At 36.9% G+C, this 22,225-nt stretch overlaps 1 protein-coding gene across 1 annotated transcript in view; it reads left to right on the top strand.

Moving 5' to 3' along the window:
* The window catches only part of chb (CLIP-associating protein), a 1,004,436-nt gene that overhangs the window by 584,574 nt on the left and 397,637 nt on the right, over window positions 1–22,225 (top strand). The window contains exons 18-19 of the mRNA XM_090388867.1: window positions 4,251–4,388; window positions 19,517–19,708. Coding sequence (XP_090244993.1) covers window positions 4,251–4,388; window positions 19,517–19,708 — 330 coding nt within the window. The remainder of the gene's footprint in view (window positions 1–4,250; window positions 4,389–19,516; window positions 19,709–22,225) is intronic.

The following is a 22,225-nucleotide window of genomic DNA, read 5'->3' as shown; positions in this document are numbered from 1 at the left end:
CAATAAAAGCAATTTCCAGTTGCGTTCCTGCTAGTGGAATCTGTTACAAACAGGTAGTAAACTCGATCTAATTGCATTTGCGATAATAACGATAGCTGGAATTGTGTTGGTTTTTACGTTATTATGGTGAAATGTGTTTTCCCCTTCACTGATGTAAAAAACATAAATACCTTTTCAGAATCTTCTCTTCGTGTTGTGTTCAGTTGGGGTGATTCCGCATTCAACTGCCATTTCTTGTAAACACAAGCGAATCGTGCATAAGCGAATTCGGTTCGTGTTATACACGATATCGTTCCCATATTTATAAATTGTGTATGATCGAATTTGTGTAGTGTAAACACGTGTTATAAGAAGACTGACTGTATTTCAGTGTGACCATGTCTCCATTATCGCTGTCAGTACAATGCTAATATTTGATAATTTAACCAGTACTTCAAATTCATAATTTCTTTGCTTTATCCATAGCAGCAGTTTAGTACAAGTGTACATCAGCTGTTTTCTTTTGTAATTGCTTCTGTTGGGACATGCAGCAATGTTTACAAGCTGCAGAAGCAGGGCAAGGATCGTTTACATGTTTTTGTGGTTTCTGTTAATCTGGCTTTGTACCCACTCCAAAATAGTAGTTTTCCAACCTCCCTAACATTGCCTCGATAGTGCTAGCAAATATTCTTGTAACTCTTCTATTTAAGTTTATTCAATGCTTGTTAAAACAGTCTGTCCTGTTAAGAAGCAGAGACCATGTTGGAAAAGTTCTACACCATGAGCCTTTCACAATCTCTCCATTCCCAAATTGGTGGAAAAGGCGTTATCATGTCATAGGTATAATAGCAGCCTCCTAAAATTTAGTTGTAACTCAACTTTTTCTCAACATAAACTCGGTAAGTAAATCATCACGTCTTCTACTCTTAATATTATTAGTACCAGCATGTAATGGTATCGTTTTTTGTTTCTGAAAGGTGATTGCTGCTCTACAATGTCATCAACTTTTGCTCTGACAGACCTACCCTGTTCCTATTCCACTTTTTTTTTTTACAAAATATATTTCCCTGACAGTAGGGTCAACAGCAGTAACTATTTCCTTTGGGGCCAGTTCTTTCTTCCATGCAGGGTTTTGTTGTTCATTGTGATTCATGAGTCTCCAGTGAACACTCCAGTACTGTGCTGACTGACTGAGCGTTTATTGGGTCTCTTTTTGTAATTTCTTGGTTGGCATCAACCACTTCAGGACCTTATACAATCCCATCACAGCATTGAATTGACTCTTAATCTCTTCACATCCTTTGTGACGAAAGCACACAAAGACATCCTCTTTAACCATGTTACCCTACAGATAGCTGCAAAATGGTGATGAGATGCACACTGTATGTAGATTTTGCATTAGCATTAGTAGAGACATATGATGCAAGAAACCAAGCTTATATAGCATCATACTGTGGATTTTAGTGTTTTGCACCAACCTTACGTAGAAATAAAAACACAAAGGAAACTGGACTTTTAATAACTGTGTTTATAATAAATTATAATAACCTGTATTTACAATAAATTTAACTTTACGATAAACTATACATATAAAATATTAAAATCTGCTACATTAAGAACAATAAAATGCATTAAAATATACTAAGTTAAAAGCGATAAAAAACCATAGCTTTCAAAGGCTCCAGCCTTCTTCTTCAGCGGTATTTTCTTATTCTGCAGTACATCTTTAAATATCAGCAGGTTCATGGTACTCATCACGTGTTTCGTTCTCTTGCGTTGTGGAACCGGAAGTGGCTCGAGCGGGAGTCATACGGAACCGTTCATCCCTTCTGAGGATAGTGGCCTCAAAGAGGGGATGATATTTTTATTTCTACGTAAGGTTGGTGCAAAACACTAAAATCCACAGTATGAATATACCCAACCTCAGAGACCTGTTTGAAGAATTATATAGCATCAGCCAAAAAAAAAAACACTTCGCATTTCACTTATCCATTCGCTCCAAATGTTTGTAGTTCTGACTTGAATTTATTTAAGCTGCCAACTTCTACAACAGCAAAACTAAGTTTGTTCCAGCAATCAACCCTCCGCTGGCTAAAAGGAAAATTTCTGCACATCTATTCTACAACTGCCTCTTCTCAGTTTGAATTTATATCTTGTTGTGATTAATCTGGGCAAGAAGAATCCCATCAGCACTGAGCATGCCCAAACCATTCAAGGCCTTATACACTTCAATTAGGTCATCTCGCAGGTGCCTAGTCTTCAGAAACTGTAATTTTCAAACCTTAAGCCTTTCTTTGATAGAGCAACTCTTTCTTCCATTCACTAATCTAGTTGCCCTTCTCTGTACTTATTCCAGCAGCTCTACATCCTTCCAAAAATGTTGCTTCCAGACCTGTATAAAGTACTCAAGGCATGTCCTGACCATTACTTTATACAAGGGGATAATCACATCCTTTTTCTCCTAGAAAAATTCCTGTATATCATTGACAAGATACCATGAGCTACTCTTGTAGACTGTCTGCACTGCTCAGAAAACTTCTTGACTGACTGCACAATTACCCCCATATCCTTTTCATTCTGAGTGTAGTACCGCACAGTTAATATATGTTACTCTGGGGTTACTACTACCCATATGAAGCACTTTATTTGTCAATGTTAAACTTCATCTGCCACCTCTCAGCCCATCTGCTCAACTTTTCTAGATCCTTTTGCAGTCACGTACTGTCATTAGTGTCATTAACAACCCTCCAACCTTCGTGCCGTCTGCCAACTTAAACATTAAGCATGATACGACATCATCAATATCATTAATTAATACAGAAAACAAATTACATTTGTTAGCTACCTAGGCATTAATGTGGGCATCTGAGAGCTTGATGGGCCCCTCAATTTAGATCCTTCGAGGTCATCCATCCTGCCCTTCAACCTCTCATATAGGCCTATAATGCTGAGTTGTCGCCTCATTTCCTCACACTCTTTACATTGCACACACACAAAGGAATTCCCCTTGGCAGTATCATGTCCCATTCCAGATTGCTCCACAAACTTCAAATGAGCTGTGCATTTTAAAGGCTGCGATTCAGAGGGCAACTGCCCCCCTCAGTTCTCCCCTGAGCCACAACACATCCACTGGCTTCAGCCCATTGCTTGGCTGCTCTGGTCTGAGGCATGATTTTGATTCAATTACAAGTAAAATTTCAAATTCAATACAATACAACTGAAAAAATAACACTTAACTTATATCCCATAAGAGTTTTATCTCTAAACGAGTTATGTTATATGAATTTCGTATCTCCTATCAAGTAATATGTATTAAGTTGTAACATTATGTTTGTAAAATCTAAGTCGTTATGTGTTGAGTTAAAAAATTGTATTCGTAAAATCTAAGTAGTTATAATAGATAATAAATTTAACTGTATATTGCCACCCACGTGGTTCCAACTCTCATGCTAGCTATCTATGCCAAATCACTGATTCTAAAAGCTCTACGAATATTACTGTCATATGTTACAATCAATGTGACAAAATAAATTATTAAATCACGTAAGTAGTGCTATAATTTATAGCACTATTTATGTAAAAATGAATACTTTATAAATAAATTTTAAATCTTAATTTATTCTTATTTTGACTTGATTTTCCAGTTAGTGAGTCAAAAATTAAATAACTTAAGAAAATGGGGGCGAAAAATGCAAATATTAAAATAGAAATCATTTTTTTCCCTATGCAGTAATATCCTTACATCTGTTTGTATGCTAATCAGTTGATCTAGTTTCATTAACTTTAATCAGAAAGCCTCAGAAGTTATTAATTTTCAGCTTTTGTATGACCAAATTTTATGGACTCACAGGTACAAGTTTTCTTCCAATTTACATTGCTGTTTGCTTACAACCTTATTTTATAAACTATCACAATTACTTGGAAATACTGTTATGATATATCAATGGCTATTTGAAGATTTCTAGACATTCGTACATAAATGGATACATTTTCAATGATGAAGTGTGTGCGTGTCAAATCCACACATTCATGCATCTAACACACACACACACTCACACTCACACAAAAGGGGTAGCTAGGAAGATATATTAACTTTTCAAAATATACACATGAATAATTTCATTTTTATACGAGATTGGTCAAAGTAGGGTAAAATTACAGAGGTAAAAAAGAATTGAATCTTCACTTTTTTTTTTCCTTAATTGTTTTCTAAATTATTTTTTTAGAGATTGAAAAATAATTATTTATTAAGATTATTCTTTATTTTTCAGGGCTTGTTGTGAATTCTTAGATCAGTTGCTTCACACTTGGCCAACGCATACTCTTGAAAAACATGTAGCCTTGTTACAAGATGCCATAAAAAAGGGCATCAGTGATGCCGATCCTGAGGCTAGAGCTTTTTCTCGCAAGTGAGTTTTTATTTGAAGATTGTTAACCGCATCTATTTATGTATTAATCATACCAGTTTTAGAAGGAACCTAATTGCAGAATGACTCAGAATAACCCTCTGTAACAGTTTCTTGATTTCAAATAGGTTTTGCCCTTAGAAAAGATCTAACATTCAATTTCAGTTTCAGGCTAGAAAAATTCTATAAAGACTCCTGTTGTTTGTTGGTGTTTTTTAAACATGAAGTGAACCTCAAGCTAAAACCTCTACTCTCAAGCAGTGGTATAAGCTTGCCTTATGGAAATTCTGGCTTATTTTCCTAATGCCGGCGTCCCCAAGGTTCACTTCTTTCCCCCACTCTTTTCCTCTTGTATATTAATGACCTTCTTCCATTGACTGGAAATCCTACCCATAGTTTTGCTGATGATAGCACATTGCGTTCCACTTTCCATTTTGAGAAACCTTACTCTGCTCAATCAGCCTCAACTTCTCGAAAATCTGCTACCAATTCCTTAAATGCCGATCTTCAGGTAATTCTCCAGTGGGGCAAAGACAACTTAGTTGATTTCAGCCCTTCTAAAACTCAGTCTTGTCTTATATCTCGCAAAAAGGATTCTTCTGCTCCTATGCTTATCTTTAGTGACACTTCGATTTCTACGCAAAATGATATATCTCTTTTAGGGATTATCCTGACTTCTAATCTCTCTCTTGGCACAAGCACATTACAAATATTTCTTCTTCTGCATCTAAAAAACTTTGTTTTCTCTTTCGCTCTCGCTGTTAACTTTTCTTCCAAACAGCTGCTCACTCTGTATAAATAGCAAATCCGCCCTGCCATGGAATATTGTTCCCACATCTGAGGTGGTGCCCCCAAAGTCTCTCTCAAGCTTCTCAATTCCATTCAGAAGAGGGAAGTTAGGTTAATTAATGATTCATCTCTAACAGTCTCTCCACTCGCTGTCTCATAGACATACTGTTTCTGCTGCATGCCTCTTCTACAGATACTTCCAGGGGCACTGTTCTTCTGGATTGGCGTCTATAATTCCCACACTCTCTCTCTCTCTCTCTCTCTCTCTCTTTCAAAATAGTTCGAACCTGTGCCGCCACCAGCCAACATCCATTTACTGTCCAACTTCAAACTCACAGAACCAACTTTTCATCTTCCTCGTTTATTCATTCAACTGCCGTTTTCTGGAACAACCTTCCTTCATACGTATTTCCTGAAAATTACAGTCTACAGAAATTGAAGTCCAATGTCCACAAATATCTTCTTTCGTCTTCTCAAACCTCCAACCCAAGCACGGTACTAAGTACTATAGGTTCTAATACCCTCCCGTGTTTGGGGTTTACATAAAAAAATAAATAAATAAAAAATGTGATAGTTAACAGTGTAACCTCAATACCAACACAAACGAATTTGCTGATGTTTCAGGAATACACTGATGTCAGGAAACAGTGTATTTCCAAAACATTACCAAATTTGCTTAAGTACTGGTATTGAGTTGTTTTCAATTTAATTGCAACATTTTGATAACCAACCTAATTTGTCATGTGATATATTTGTGCAGCATTATTCTTCTCTCAAATGACAAATAATCATATAATTCTCCTTTTTCAATTAATTAAAACCATGAAACCATTGTTAATAACACTGTCTTTATTTATTCTTAGTTAACTCTGAATAAAACTGATAAAATAACAAGAATTTTAACAATATTATATGTGAAAATTAAATTCAGAAATAATACTGCATTCATTGGTACTAGAGGCCCCCAGTGTCAAGCAATATTAGTGGCCACGGCACCTTTTTAGTGGTTGTCCGGTACACTTTACTGTAAATGTCTTTCTCCTGAGTTTTGCAAGTCCGTTAACTCTTGCACTTTAGAATCAAATAGATCTATTCAATTAATATAGCCTAGAAAGAAAAATACCTTTCTCTAAGCCCCTTTTTTATTTTTAGTTCATACTAACATTCTCTTTGCTTAATAGGTGGCACTGCCCTTGCCTCCACGTTACGGGGCTGGTAACCTGGGAGAAAAAGATACTCTCACGGGGCCAAAATGAGCACGTCAAGAGTAAATCAAACTCGGACTTATCCGGGCTGCCAGATGCACCCCAGACATCTAAAAAGAAAGAAAGTTCCATTGCAAGAACTTCCAAACACCAGAAAACTGAAACAGAAACACATCCAGTTCCAACTTTCTTGATCATTCACTCAACTGGTGAAAATGCAGTTGGGAAGCTTTCACCATTCAGAGTCCAATAGGAATTAGAAAGTAGAGCTGGACCTCCCAAGTCCGTAAAAAGACTGGGGTCACGAGATATTCTTATCAAAACCTCTAATGCCAAATATTCTGAGCGACTTTTAAGCATTAATCTTTTTGCAGGCAACCAGTAACTGTGACACCCCACAGATCACTGAATGCCTCTAAAAGAGTAATCTCAGACTGGGATTTATTAGATGTATCCAAAGAGGAAATGCTAGAAGAACTTAAAAGATCAAGGAGTAATTTAAGTCAAGAGAATCTCCACTAGAAAAGATGGCCATCTGATCCCTGCCCAAAACCTCATCTTGACATTTAACAGCCCCCATCATCCAACATCCGTTAAGGCCGGATATCTGGTTTGCAGTTTCAGACCATATATTCTAACCCTGCTGCGGTGTTTTCAATGTCAGAAGTACAGACATTCCCAAACAGCTTCCCGGGGAACCCCTACTTGTGCAAAGTGCGGTTCAGTAGAACACGACTGCGAAGACTGTACTGTCCCTTAACTAATATGCACAAACTGTAAAAAAAAAAACCACCCTGCCTGTGCTGGAACATGTGAATGCTGGAAAATTGAAAATCTTATTCAGAAATTTAAAACAAGCCTTAATGTTTCCTATCAAGAAGCAAAATGGATCATCTCACCACCAACCCATCCAAACAGACCTACGTTCACTCAAATCACCAAAAGATGCCAGTTAACAGTAATGCAAACTGAATTATCAGTACCTCCAAAAGAGTCTTTCTCAAATTACATCAAAACCCTGTAAAGTGTAACCCAAACTCAAGCAGTCAATGCACCAATATCCATACCAAGCAAAAAACTACACCCCCCAGACCAAAAATGGAACAAAAAACAAATCAAAACTTCCAGACATCAAGAGGAAATGGATATTAATGAAAAATCTGCAGATGGTGTCCTAGAAATTTTTGTCGAAGAAGACATGGACACAGGAAAGCCATTCTTTCCAAAAAAAGATAAAAACGGAGAACTTCAACAACACGAAAACTGTCTGAAAGCCTAACAAGAAACAAATAATGAACACAATAATTCAGTGGAATTGTTGTGGTTTCCATGCCAGTATTGATGGCATATATGATCTTATGTCTAAATTTACACCAGTATGTCTCTGCCTTCAAGAGACACATTTACAACCTCAAGATACACCAAAACTGTCTCGGTACAGTATCTTTAGAAAAGACAGAACCCATCAAAATATTGCACACTGTGTTGTAGCTGTTTTAGTAAACTCACATGTTCCTACCAAGCGTGTCTTACTGAATTCTCCATTTGAGGTAGTAGCCATCTGTGTAGCTGCTGTCATGCACATTAATATCTGCTCCTTATACATTTCACCAAGTGATACCATTCAACAAAACGATCTAAATAGTCTCATAGCATCTGCCACATCATTCCTTATTCTGGGAGATTTAAATGGACATCACACACTATGGGGTAACAACCACATTGATCAAAGAAAAAACTAATTGAACAATGTTTATACGACAACAACCCTCTTCTAAATGTTATGTCCATCTTCCTTCTGGAACTAATACTGCAATAGACTTGTCCATCTGTTCAGCAGCCCTGTATACTAATCTAAAGTGAACAGAAAACAATGATCCAATGCATGATGATCATTTTCCCATACTAATTGATTTAATAAAAAAGCCCTCTTATCAACCTACTAAAATTCCGCATTGGCTCACTCATAAGGCAGATTGGCAGACTTATAAAAAATTAGCTAAATTTGACCTGCAGATAATCCATCACCAACTGCTGAAGTGGTTGACTATGTCGCAAAAACATGCAGCAGAAATACCCATACCAAAATCCTCTTCAAAATTGCTGATACACCCAAAAATCTGGTGGTGTGATGAATGCTGTGCGGCTAAAAAAAAGAGCAAAATAAAGCGTGGAATACCTTTCGTCACAGTCCAAACTAAGCTCATTTTATCAACTATAAATTAGGAAGGGAGGAGGGGTTATGCTATTATTTAAGAAACAAGTAAAATCCAAGGAAGTGAAGCCAGTTGTCATCGCTGGACAGTGCAGTCTCGAGTCAGTTTGGTGTGACTTAAGCATTGGTAGATCAAAATTGAAATTAGGAGTGTGTTATAAGCCTAATGACTCTTGAGTATAATAAAAAACTGTACAGGGAAATAGAGTGGGCCAGTAAATCACAGAGTCTTATAATGGGGGATTTTAATTTCCCAGATATTGACTGGAATTTGTGGGTTGGTCACTCACACACTAGCAAGGCTTTTGTGGATTTATTGGATGATTGTTTTCTACATCAGCATGTTCAGGAGGCAACTAGAGGGAGTAATACTCTTGATCTGATTATCAGTAGTGATTCTTTTATCTGCATTAAGAATCTGCAGATAAAGGAACCACTAGATGGCAGTGATCACAGTGTGCTGAAGTGGGATTTACTCAAAGAGGTAACTACCATCAGGAGTAAAGGGAAGGGTTTTTGTTTTCATAACGGCGACTACGGTGGTCTGAGACAGTATTTAAATTTATATGGTGGGACCAACTGATGATGTTACCAACAGCAAATTGAAAATGGGAAGCATTCAAAGAATTTATCTTGGAAGCTACTAGACTTTACATACCAACTAAATAATATTGTTCAGGGTTTAGGCCTAAATGGATGTTAGATGAACTAATGAAACATATGGCACCGAAGAAAAATGCATGGGATACATATAAATTAACGGGTGACATGGAAGCCTATGATAGATATAAGCTGATCTGAACCAAGTCACAAAGGAGGTTAGGCAGGCAAAGACAGATTATGAGAAATCTTTGGCAAAGGATGCAAAGAAAAACAACAGAGTTCTTTACCTATGTAAACTCTAGAAGGAAAGGGATAAATCAGATTGGTCCAATGGATATTGATGGTTCAACTGTTGGTGATCCTGCTTAGCTGGCTAACAAACAAAATGAGTATTTTGCATCTACATCCACCGATGAGGAGAAACGAGGGGAAATTATTCAGAGGTGAGTTAAACACTGGCAGTGAGCTAGATGATTTTGTAATAACTGAGAGGAAAATGGAGGTGAAATTGTTGAAGATAAACATAAAAAAGGCACCTGGAGTGGAAGGGATCTATCTAGTTATTAAAGGAGGCAAAGGAAGTAAGCAAACCCTTAGCCATAATTATAAGAGCTTCTTTGGAGTCAGGGGAGGTGCCCATAGACTGGAGATGTGCAAATGTGACCCCAATTCACAAAGAGGATCAAAGGCTGGCACAAGTAATTATAGACCTGTGAGTTTAACTTCTATTCCAGGAAAATTAATGGCGGCACTGGTTAAAGAAGCACTGCAGGATCATCTAGACAAGACTTCAGTTATAGCTCGGACACAGCATGGTTTTGTTAAGGGAAAGTCTTGCCTGACCAATTTGATTGGATACTATGATGTGGTCACAAAGGAACTAGATGCAGGGAATAACTTTGATATTATATACTTGGATTTTAGAAAGGCTTTTGATACTGTTGCACATGGAGCAGTGTGGAATTGGTGGCAAATCGCTGCTATGGATAAAGGGATGGTTGAGTAGGAGAAGACAGAGAGTGGTTATCAATGGACACTGCTCATTGTTTACTAATGTTATTAGTGTAGTCCCTCAGGGTTCAGTGTTGGGTCTATTGTTGTTTTCTGCCTTTATAAATGATATTGATGAGGGTAATATCAAGCTTAATGTGCAAGTTTGCAGATGATGTGAAGGTTGGCAGGGTTTTTAAGGAGACTAATGACAGTAATCTGCTGCAACAGGATCTAGAAAAGTTGACCAGATGGGCTGAGAGGTGGCAAATGAAGTTTAACATTGACAGATGTAAAGTACTACATGTGGGAAGCAGTAACCCCAGAGTGACGTATATCAACTCTGTGGTAATATACTGATAGTGGTCGAGAACGAAAAGGACCTGGGGGTAATTGTGCAGGCAGATATGAAGTTTTCTGAGCAGTGCAGAGGGTCTGCAAGAGTAGCTCATGGTGTCTTGTCAATGATATACAGGAATTTTTCTAACAGGGATAAGGAGGAGATTATCCCCTTGTATAAGGCAGCGGTCAGGCCACACCTTGAGTACAGTCAGTCCTCGTATAGCACGATAGTTGTGTTCCTAGAAACCCTCGTGCAATATAAACAACGGGCCCTATGGGAAAAATAGGGTTAGGTGCCGACCACACAAGATTGAACACACATTTGTAACTAAAACATTACCAAACACAATAAATAATCGTAATAAAATACGTAAGTATTTTATTACGATTATTTATTATTATATGTAATAAAATACGTAATACGTAAGTATTTTATTATGACTATTACGTAATAAAATATTGCTACTGCTTTTGCTTCTATCATAAGAAAACTTGTTTTTTGTTTGATTTTCTATCCAAACAGCTAACAGCCATTCCATCTCTTCCAATTCTTTGTGTCTTAATCTAATGGATTTTAATTACACTTTGAGTTGTTCCTGCTATGAAAGTTGTTTTTATTTTCTCTGCATTCTTTGTAATTCTCGGCGTTGCCTCATTTAGGTCTGTAGCACGTGCAATATCACATGGTCTTTCATTTCGCTCAAAACGTTTCACAAATTCATATTTTTTTCTCTATCGACAGAGGTGGACTGGCTATAAGCCTTACTGGGGAAACCCCGGCGGGCCGGAGGCCGGTGTGATTTTGGCATTAACCATAGTATGAGGCCACTATAAATTTTCCCCGGGTAAGAATTTTTGACCCAGTCCGCCTCTGTTTATTGATATTGCTTTTCTTTTTCTCTGTGAATCTGCAGTGTCTTCACCAGGATGCTTCCTTTTCACACCTTTTAAGTATTTTACTCATTTTTAGGGAATAAGGCACAATTAAAAAACGAGGAGGCACACTTGATACACATAAACAAAGCTGCGCACGTGTCGCAACTGAATAAACAACACCGTAAAGGCAGAGATACACTATTAACACCTCACATTTTACTAAAGCACATTTCTAGGGGTTACTACCATAAAACAATAAAAACAATTTCCAGTTGCGTTTCTGCGAGTGGAATCTGTTATAAACTGGTAGTAAATTCGATCTAATTGCATTTGCGATTATACCGATAGCTGGAATTGTTGGTTTTTACGTTATAATGATGAAATGTGTTTCCCCTTCACTGATATAAAAAACAAAACTATTAATTTTATTGTAATTTAATTAATTTAGGTGATGCACTAGAAGAGTTGGATAGAAGTTGGTTGGGGTGATTCTGCGTTCGTCTGCCATTTCTTGTAAACACAAAGGCGAATTGTGCATAAGCGAATTCAGTTCTTGTTATATAAGATATCGTTCCCCTATTTATAAATCATGTATGATCGAATTCGTGTAGTGTAAACACGTATTATACGAGGACTGACTGTACTGTATACAGGTCTGGAGGCCTCATTTTAAGAAGGATGTAGAGCTGTTGGAACGGGTACAGAAAAGGGCAACAAGATTAGTGAATGGAACAAAGGGTTGCACTTATGAAGAAAGGCTTACAATTTTGCAAATTACGGTGTGTGGAGACTAGGAACCTGCGAGGTGATCTGATTGAGGTATATAAAGCCTTGAATGGTGAGGGGGCATAAATTCAAATTGAGGAAAGACAGGTGTAGAATAGATGTGCAGAAATTTGCCTTTAGCCAGCGGGTGGTTAATTGCTGGAACAAACTTCCATCTTTTGTTGTGGAAGTGGATAGGTTAAATAAATTTGAGGGAAAAACATTTAGAGGAAATTGTTTCGTAATTTTTTTTTTTTTTTTTTTTCCCTGATGCTGGATAAGCTCATACACTTGCTGTCTTACATCACATGCCACTACTACTACGTGCAGGAACTGGATGGATTTATTTACTTTTGATTCCAAGAGATACAGTGGCTATCGTTGTCTGTTGTCTTTCTGCCATTCTGTAAGATCATCAGAATATTATCAGCATATCTGACCTATAGCTTTGAGGTAGTTAATGCCTGAGATTAAACTGCCACCAGAAGGAGCAACAGCAGGGTCCACATACAATTCCGTTTCTTTAAGATGTAGAACTGCACTTGTAACTGGGAGTATATCTTGTCTTGCCATTAGTTCCATAGTATTGCGCATAGGACCGTTGTGATCAATCAAGCCACTGGCTCAGGCTTGTTTTTTCGTGAGAGATGCAGTGAAACTTTGACACTTTATCTCACTTTGATGAGACTTTCCAGATGTGTTGTAGTCTGGCCAACATGTCATTGGTGTTTTAGTTTCCATGTCAGAGTGTGGTGACAAGCAGTTTAGAAGATGCTTTCCCTAAAAGTACCATTTTCTGCTCATAATGGGAGTAAGCAAATTGAAATCTCTTCCCCCTTTGCACACTACTACATGCAGAAGAAGAATCACTTCCTTTTTAAGACATCAATCCATGCTGCATAATATGCAGTTACTATATCTAGATGAGGTACTGAATGTGCTTTGAAACCACAATTTCAAAATATAAAAGTCACTCCCTGAACTTTTTGGCCACCTTTTACAGATAATAATAATATGATTATCCTAAAATAAGGATGAGCTTTTCATGATTGCTGCATAAATCAGGCAAGCATATATCTTTTGCCACTGTGGTTATTGACTGCTGTTACAATAATACCATAATATAAATAAACAATAACAGTATTATTGAAATATAATATGACTCTTTACTTTTGTCAATTATAACTATTGTGTTTATCTAATCTAATGAGGATCCTGAAATTCAATCATTTTTGAAAGTATTAGTGACATTAGATAGCCTATAATAAGTGTTATCCCATTTTTTAGTTGTACTGTTATTTATCTATATAGTCATTGTTCAGAAATTTGCATCCATGCAATTAGCATTAGCATTAGTAGAGGCATATGATGCAAGAAAGCAAGCTTATTCAGCATCAGCCAAAAAAAAAAAAAAAAAAAACCCTCTCCCATTTCACCCCTCCGTTCGTTCGAAATACCTGTCCAGTTGAGCTTTAAATTTGTTTAGGCTATCAACTTCAACAACAAGTGATGGAAGTCGGTTCCACCAACCAACCACCCGCTGGCCAAAGGCAAATTTCCGCACATCTATCCGACATCCGTCCTTCCTCAATTTGAATTTATGCCCTCTGAGGTGATTATTCTGAGAAAGATGAAGAATCCCATTGGCATTGAGCATGCTCAAACCATTCAAAGCCTTATACACCTCTATCAGATCACCTCGCCGGTGCCTAGTCTCCAGACTCTGTAATTTGCAAAACTTAAGCCTTTCTTCGTAAGAGCAACCCTTTGTTCCATTTACTAATCTTGTTGCCCTTCTCTGTACCCGTTCCAGCAGCTCTACATCCTTCTTGAAATGAGGCCTCCAGACCTGTATACAGTACTCAAGATGTGGCCTAACCATTGCCTTATACAAGGGAATAATCACCTCCTTATCCCTGCTAGAAAAATTCCTGTATATCATTGACAAGACACCATGAGCTACTCTTGCAGCTCGTCTGCACTGCTCAGAGAACTTCATATCTGCCTGCACAATTACCCCCAGGTCCTTTTCATTCTCCACCACTGTCAGTGTAGTACCGCAGAGTTGATACATTGCTCTGGGGTTACTGTTACCCATATGTAGTACTTTACATTTGTCAATGTTAAACTTCATTTGCCACCTCTCAGCCCATCTGTTCAACCTTTCCAGATCCTGTTGCAGCAGCATAGCGTCAGTAGTGTCCTTAACGACCCTGCCAACCTTTGTATCATCTGCAAACTTAGACATTAAACTTGATATCCCATCAACAATATCATTCATAAACACCGAAAACAACAATGGACCCAACACTGAACCTTGAGGAACTCCACTAATAACATTAGTCCACGTTGAGCAGTGTCCATTGATTACCACTCTCTGTCTTCTGCCACTCAACCATCCCCTTATCCATAGCAGCAATTTGCCTCCAATGCCACACTGCTCCAATTTGTGCAGCAGTCTTCCATGTGCAACAGTATCAAAAGCCTTTCTAAGATCCAAATATATAATATCAAAGTTATTCCCTGCATCCAGTTCTTTTGTGACTACATCATAGTATCCAATCAAATTGGTCAGGCAAGACCTGCCCTTAACAAAACCATGCTGCGTCTGAGCTATAACTGAATTCTTGTCTAGATGATCCTGCAGTGCTTCTTTAACCAATGCCTCCATTAATTTACCTGGAACAGAAGTTAAACTAACAGGTCTATAATTATTTGTGTCAGCCTTTGATCCTCCTTTGTGAATTAGGGTTACATTTGCACATCTCCAGTCTATGGGTACCTCCCCTGAGTCCAAAGAAGCTCTCATAATTATGGCTAGGGGTTTGCATACTTCCTTTGCTGCCTCCTTTAATATAACTGGATAGATCCCATCCACCCCAGGTGCCTTTTTTATGTTTATCCTCAACAATCTCTCCTCCACTTTCCTCTCAGTTATTACAAAATCATCCAGCTCACTGCCAATGTTTACTTTACCTACATCATTCACCTTCCTGAATAACTCCTCATGCGTGAATGTAGATGCAAAATACTCGTTTAGATTGTTAGCCACCTGAGCAGGATCCTCAACTGTTAAACCATCAATATCCAGTGGACCAATCTGATTCATCGCTTTCCTTCTCGAGTTCAAGTATGTAAAGAACTCCTTTCTGTTTTTCTTTGCATCCTTTGCCAAGGATTTTTCGTAGTCTGCCTTTGCCTGCCTAATCTCCTTTGTGACTTGGTTACAGACCAACTTATATCTATCATAGGCTTCCATGTCACCCATTAATTTGTATGTATCCCATGCATTTTTCTTCTCTGCCACATGTCTCATTAGTCCATCTGACAACCATTTAGGCCTAAACCTTGAACAATATTTCTTAGTTGGTATGTAAAGCCTGGTAGCCACCAAGATTAGTTCCTTGAATGCTTCCCATTTTGAGTTTGCTGTTGGTAACATCATCAGTTGGTCCCACTGTATAGAATTTAAATACTGTCTCAGACCATCATAGTCGCCTTTACGAAAACAAAAACCCTTCCCTTTACCTCTGATGGTAGTTACCTCCTTGAGTAAATCCCACATCAACACACTGTGATCACTGCCACCTAGTGGTTCATTTATCTGCAGGTTCTTAATGCATGAAGAATCGCTACTGATAATCAGATCAAGAGTATTGTTCCCTCTTGTTGCCTCACGAACATGCTGATGTAGAAAACAATCATCCAATAAATCCACAAAAGCCTTGCTAGTGTGCGAGTGACCAACCCACAAATTCCAGTCAATATCTGGGAAATTAAAATCCCCCATTATAAGACTCTCTGATTTACTGGCCCACTCTATTTCCCTGTACAATATATTATTATACTCATCAGAGTCATTAGGCCTATAGCACACTCCTACTCTCAATTTTGATTTCCCTCTGCTTATGTCACACCAAACTGACTCGACACTGCCCTGTCCATCGATGTCAACTGGCTTCACTTCCTTTGACTTTATGTGTTTCTTAATTAATAGCATAACCCCTCCTCCCCTCCTGTCCTGTCTATCCTTTCTATATACATTGTATTCCCCAAATTCCAGTTCCGCATTACTTATATCTGTGTGACACCACGTCTCTGATATCCCAACAATATCTGCCTTTGATGTTTTGAGCAATACCTCAAATTCATCAAATTTATTTACCAAACTCCTAGCATTGGTGTACACGCAGGTATACATGCACCTGTTTCTATTCTTAGCTACCCTAACACAACCCATGTGTTTACTTGTAACGCAATGACTACCAGCAGTCTCTGAAATATCCTGCATCTTGTTTTTCAGACTGCTGCTCATTTGAATAGAAGCAGTGCAAGAATCACTTCCACCTCTGCCAGTGGCTACTGTTAATCTATTAGTCCTTGTATCCCCCCCAACTAGCAGTTTTCCAACCCACCTAACACTGCCTCGACAGCATCAGCAAAAATTCTTGCACCCTTTCTATTTAAGTGTATCCCATCCCTGTAGAAGCAATCTCTCCTGTTAACAAGTACAGTCCAGGCTGAAAAAAATTCTACCCCTTGAGCCTTGCACAATCCCTCCAGGGCCGAATTGATCGACAAGGCTCTCATCATATACTCCCTCCTATCGTGCCTGGGCAGAATTGCAGACACTTTCAAGTTCAACCCTAATTCACGGCTTTTTTTCAACAGTGACCTGTACTTGCTAAGTAATTCCGCCGGTCTCCTACTCTTAATATCATTAGTGCCAACGTGTACAACTATATCACCTTTTGTGCCCTTAAAAGATGATATCCGCTCTACAACGTCATCAACCTTTGCCCCTGGCAGACATACCCTGGTCCTATTCCACCTATCCTTTTTACAAAGCATGTTCCCCGTTTCCCTGACAATAGAGTCTCCAACAACTACTAGTTCCTGTGGGACCAGCGCATTCTGCCTAGGGGGCTGCCCCTGTGTTGCCTGATGACCAAGTGCAAGCTGTGGCGTTGATGTGGGCAGCTGAGAGCTTGATGGGCCCCTCAATTTATTTCCTTCGAGGGCATCCACCCTGTCCTTCAAGGTCTCATAAAGGCCCATAACAACGCTGAGTTGTCGCCTGATTTCCTTGCACTCCTTACATCGTGCACACACAAAGACATCCCTCATGGCAGTATCATGTCCCGTACCCGACTGCTCTGCAAACATCAAGCAAACAGTGCATTTTAATAGACTGTGATTCAGAGGGCAACTGCCCCCCCCCCCCCAGTTCTCCCCTGAACCACAGCACTCCCATTAGCTTGAGCCTTTTGCTTTGCTGCTCTGGTCAGAGTCATGATTCCAATTTAATTCAATAAAATTTAAAACAAAAATTAAATCCTTAAGTTATATCCCAAAACAGTTATGTTATATATATATATATATATATATATATATATATATTTTTTTTTTTTTTTTTTTTTTTCCCGGTATCTAGTGTTCCTTTTATACAACTTCCGTATCACGTGTACCACTATAGTTATGTATTAATTATTTGTTACGATTAAGTCGTTATATATATTTATAGAGTGAAAAATACAATTTAATTGACAATAAAGTTTATCAAGATTAATAGATTTACTGATTAATTGACAATATTATATTATGCAGTATACTACACTAAGCTTATGCTATTGTGTAAAAATGGCGGGAATTTACGAACGGTATTTCTACTGACTCGTAAGTATTGATTAGCTTCGAAATCTCGCTATCTCAATTTAGAATAAACTAAGGATCCTGACTAGGTCTATAATCTACTTATAGAAGATAATTTGATATAACAATTGGTTAATAAATCGACTAAATTTGGTTAAAAGACCTCTCGTTCAATTTGTGACACGTGGATTTGATACCGTTACCGATACTAAGTAATATCTACGAAATCTCTGTCTAAGTTAAACTTTAAACTAAGTATCGTAACTAGGAATATAAAGCTACTCTAGAAAATAAGTTAATATGACAATTTAAACTAATAAAGCAGAAAATAAATCAGGAAAAACTTCTCTGTTTGAAGAGCTTTAAGGAGCAATGTCTGCCCAGGCTAACCTCGCACCCAGACTCGAAGACTTTTTATGCCTTTGTAATACAGGTGTACATCCTACAGTACAAACTGGTAGTGTGACAGCTGAGATGGAGTTAAGTCAGGACCAAATGCTAGGTGAATCAGGATTTCCCATTCGGAATTACTTTGGAAGTTGTTTTTTTTTTTTTTTTTAATACTGTGATGCAGAAGAAGAATCACTTTTCTTTTAAGACATCAATCTACTTCTTTTTCTGCTTTATTGCAGCATTTAGCTTCTTTGATGATGTGTTATGTATGTGGGCTTCATTGCTGTACTGGGATCTGCAGTATTCTTGCTATAAACATCCATGAACTGGCTATTATTTTTAACAGATTTGGCAGTCAGGTCCACAGAAAGTAACACTGCATTGTATTCTGTGTTGTTTCATTTTTAAACAACTGTCCAGCATAAGTGGAACTTGATCTGTTCCAACACCTAGTGATGTAATGCAATGCACATATAACCAACATTTTGCCCAATTAATTTATTCAGCTGGGGTCTTTCCGCAATGACAGAAGCAAAATTGTTTACTTAATGAGATGTTTGCTTAATGATATAAAAAGTTATTCATTATATAGATATTAATATAATAAGAGTTATCCGTTCAATATCTCCTATATTCCTTGTTACTTTTAGCAAATAATACAGAGATTACCTTGATCTCTTTATAGGATTGCTTCTATCCAACTCCCCTAGTCCATCATTTAAATTAATTAAATTACATTTAAAATTAATAGACTACATTTTAATGTGTTCCATATTGATAGCTATGACACTGGCTTAATAACCCGGAATCACTATTGAGGCCCTAACCCAACTTTTAAAACTATCAACCATGATGCAACCATCAATATAGGAAAACATTGTCAAATTTATTCATAGTAGAAAGAACAAATAAATAAGAAATACGGAAAGACAGATTTTTTCTTCTTATTTATTTGTTCTTTCTACTATGAGTAAATCTGACAATGTTTTCCTACATTGATGGTTGCATCATGGTTGATAGTTTTAAAAGTTGGGTTAGGGCCCCAATAGTGATTCCGGGTTATTAAGCCAGTGTCATAGCTATCGATATGGAACACATTAAAATGTAGTCTATTAATTTTATTGTAATTTAATTAATTTAGGTGATGCACTAGAAGAGTTGGATAGAAGCCATCCTATAAAGAGATCAAGGTAATCCCTGTATTATTTACTAAAATTATATAGATATAAAGAAAGTAAACAATTTCCGTTGACTGTGAGTTTCCAGTTGGAATATGTATTTGTTGATTTTTTTACTTTCAGAGCATTTTGGGGCTTTGCTGATCATTTTAGAGAACAAGCTAATAGCTTATTGAATTCTTTGGACAGTAGTAAACAACGTATGCTTCAGGGAGAGTTGTCCATGAGTAATTCATCTAGTAGTAATTCATTAACAAGCACAAAACCATTACGTCCAACAACTTCTAGCCACGGTGGTTCGGTAGAAAATTTAAGGTAATACTTTATATATGTTACATAAGTGTGTGGTTTTCTTTAACTAATATGTACACATCTTCGTTCTGAGTTATAAGAAGTTCAGGTTAAGAAAAAGTGAATTATTATTTTAAAATCTTTTTATATTTTTCTATCACTGTACATGTTTATAATTAGTGAGCATTTGTATAATGCATAAGTATATATTAAAGTTATCTTTTGTTTATTGTAAAAAAAATTTAATAAGTAGTTTAATAAAAAGATGCACTTTCTGTGTACAGGATGAAACAACAAGATTAATAAAAAAAATCAATTAAAGTTTGTTAAATTAAGGTTAATATGTCAAACTATATCTGAGGAGTGGTTAAATTTTATCTATTTACAACACTCTCCTGTACAAAATGGTTAAGGCTGTGAGTTGAGTATTACTTTAATACATAGTAGTACAGATATTAAAAAATTAAATTGAAAATGTCTAAACTAAAACCACCCCCAAAAAGTTGGTGTACACCTTGACACTCTGGATTGGTTATTATAAAGAAAGGTAAGATAACTAAACCAGTAACTGAAAGAAAGATTTTCTCTGTGAATCCGTCTTCAGCTGCATTGTGTAAGCTTGATGCTCACTTAATTCTGACTGTCCCTAATTGGAAGTGAAGCTGTAGTGCTCTCCCTTTATAATTTGTTGTTGCTGTGCTACCTATGCATTTTTGTGAGCATTCAGTGAGATGTACAGCATTATTTTTTGTATGTCATGGCTTTTGGCACAGTTAAACACTTCTTTACAAGTATTTCTATTCTAAACAAAGGAAAGTTTTATATTATGAAAGACCTCCCACAGGCAGTGAATGATCTGACTACAATGACAATGCGATATAAGGTGCATTTGCATTATGGTCATTGTGCTGTGGTATGCTGTTTGGAGGGGAAGAGGAAAGTCTTTTTTGAACATTATCCATTATGCTATTAATTGTTGCTAGTAAGATATTTTTCCTACAAAACTGTTTTGGATATAAGGAGTTGATCATTTTGATTAAACGTGAATTTTACCAATCCTCAGATTGGTAAACAAATTAGTATTTGTAAAAGAATTAGAAAAGTTTACCTCAATGTGATACGTAGTATACTTCCATATTGTACTCTCTAGAAATTAAAATGAAAACAATTAAAAAATCGAAAATCTGACATTACAGTAAGAAATAATTAACAATAAGGAGTTGAACAAGGAGGAATTGATATTGAATTTGGACTTCATAATGTTCCACAAAAAGATTTATTTATTCCACAAGTTAACCAGGTGATGAATAACATAAAAGAAGCGCGACTTCCTAAATTGAATACACAACAGTTCAGCTTTACATGAACTTCGGGAAAATAAAGACATTATTATTCAGAGAGCTGATAAAGGAGATACACTGGTAATACTCAACAAACCTGATTATATTAATAAGTTAGTCAGTTGTATGTATAAGTCTAGTGGTCTAGACATAGTCTAGACTTTTCCATAGCTTAAGGCTTCAGCCCTAAACGCTTTATAGTTAGTCAGTTGTATCAGATACCTCCACTTATTTAAGTAGACCTGGCACTATTTACCAATTTGGTCAATCAATACAATAAAAGATTAAGCACGTATCGAAAAAACGACTACATTACTATGGCCCAGTTAAAGGAATTGAAGGCCAAAACATACAATATTCCTACACTTTTCTGTCAGGTAAAATTACATAAGACCGGATGTTCTATTCGACCTACTGTTTCCTACAGAAACTCGACATTTTCATCCTTGGTCACACATGCATATTGCATTATAAAACCCCTTAGTTTAACTTATTCTCACTAGATGTTACCTTGTTATATATGAATGTAAATGGTGAATATACATTAGATATTCTTTGGGATATATTAAATAATAACTCAATACTGATTAATTATACGAAGCTTCCTATTAAGGAAATTTTTCACTTAATTAAACTCTTAGTTGAAGCCAACTGTGTCACTTTCGAGGCAAAGTATACAAACAAATTTTTGGTTTGCCAATGGAATTAAGCCTGTGCGGCCTAATATCAGAGATCGATCTCTCAACGATTGAATGTATATACATTTGACGCCTTTTTTTCCCCGTATCACATACTATGGGAGGTATTTGGATTAAGTCATTATTGATAATAACACTATCTAAGGCATTTTACATTCATTTGATAATATTCATTCTAGACTCAAATATACATTGGAGAGGGAGAATACGGATCATTCAACTTTCTAAATTTGATGCTTAGCTGGAACACGAATAAAATCCATTTTAACATCTATTGTAAACCTACAAACACCAGTATGCTTCTCCATTATAACAGCTACCGCCCGTTCACCTACAAAAGATGAATTATCTTTATTTAATTTCTCAATGCTTATAAATATTCAACAACGGAATCTGCTTTGGGCTCAGAAATAGAAATATTAACCGGCAGATTCTTAAACGGGGGTTACCCACTTGCTACAATAAACAGAATTAGGGTACAAGTTAAGAATAGAATACAAAAA

The sequence above is a fragment of the Mastigoproctus giganteus genome, chromosome 14 (genome assembly GCF_048544385.1).
Source record: "Mastigoproctus giganteus isolate SK-2022 chromosome 14, ASM4854438v1, whole genome shotgun sequence".
NCBI classification, from domain to species: domain Eukaryota; kingdom Metazoa; phylum Arthropoda; class Arachnida; order Uropygi; family Thelyphonidae; genus Mastigoproctus; species Mastigoproctus giganteus.
This window is presented reverse-complemented; position numbering and strand designations above follow the sequence as displayed.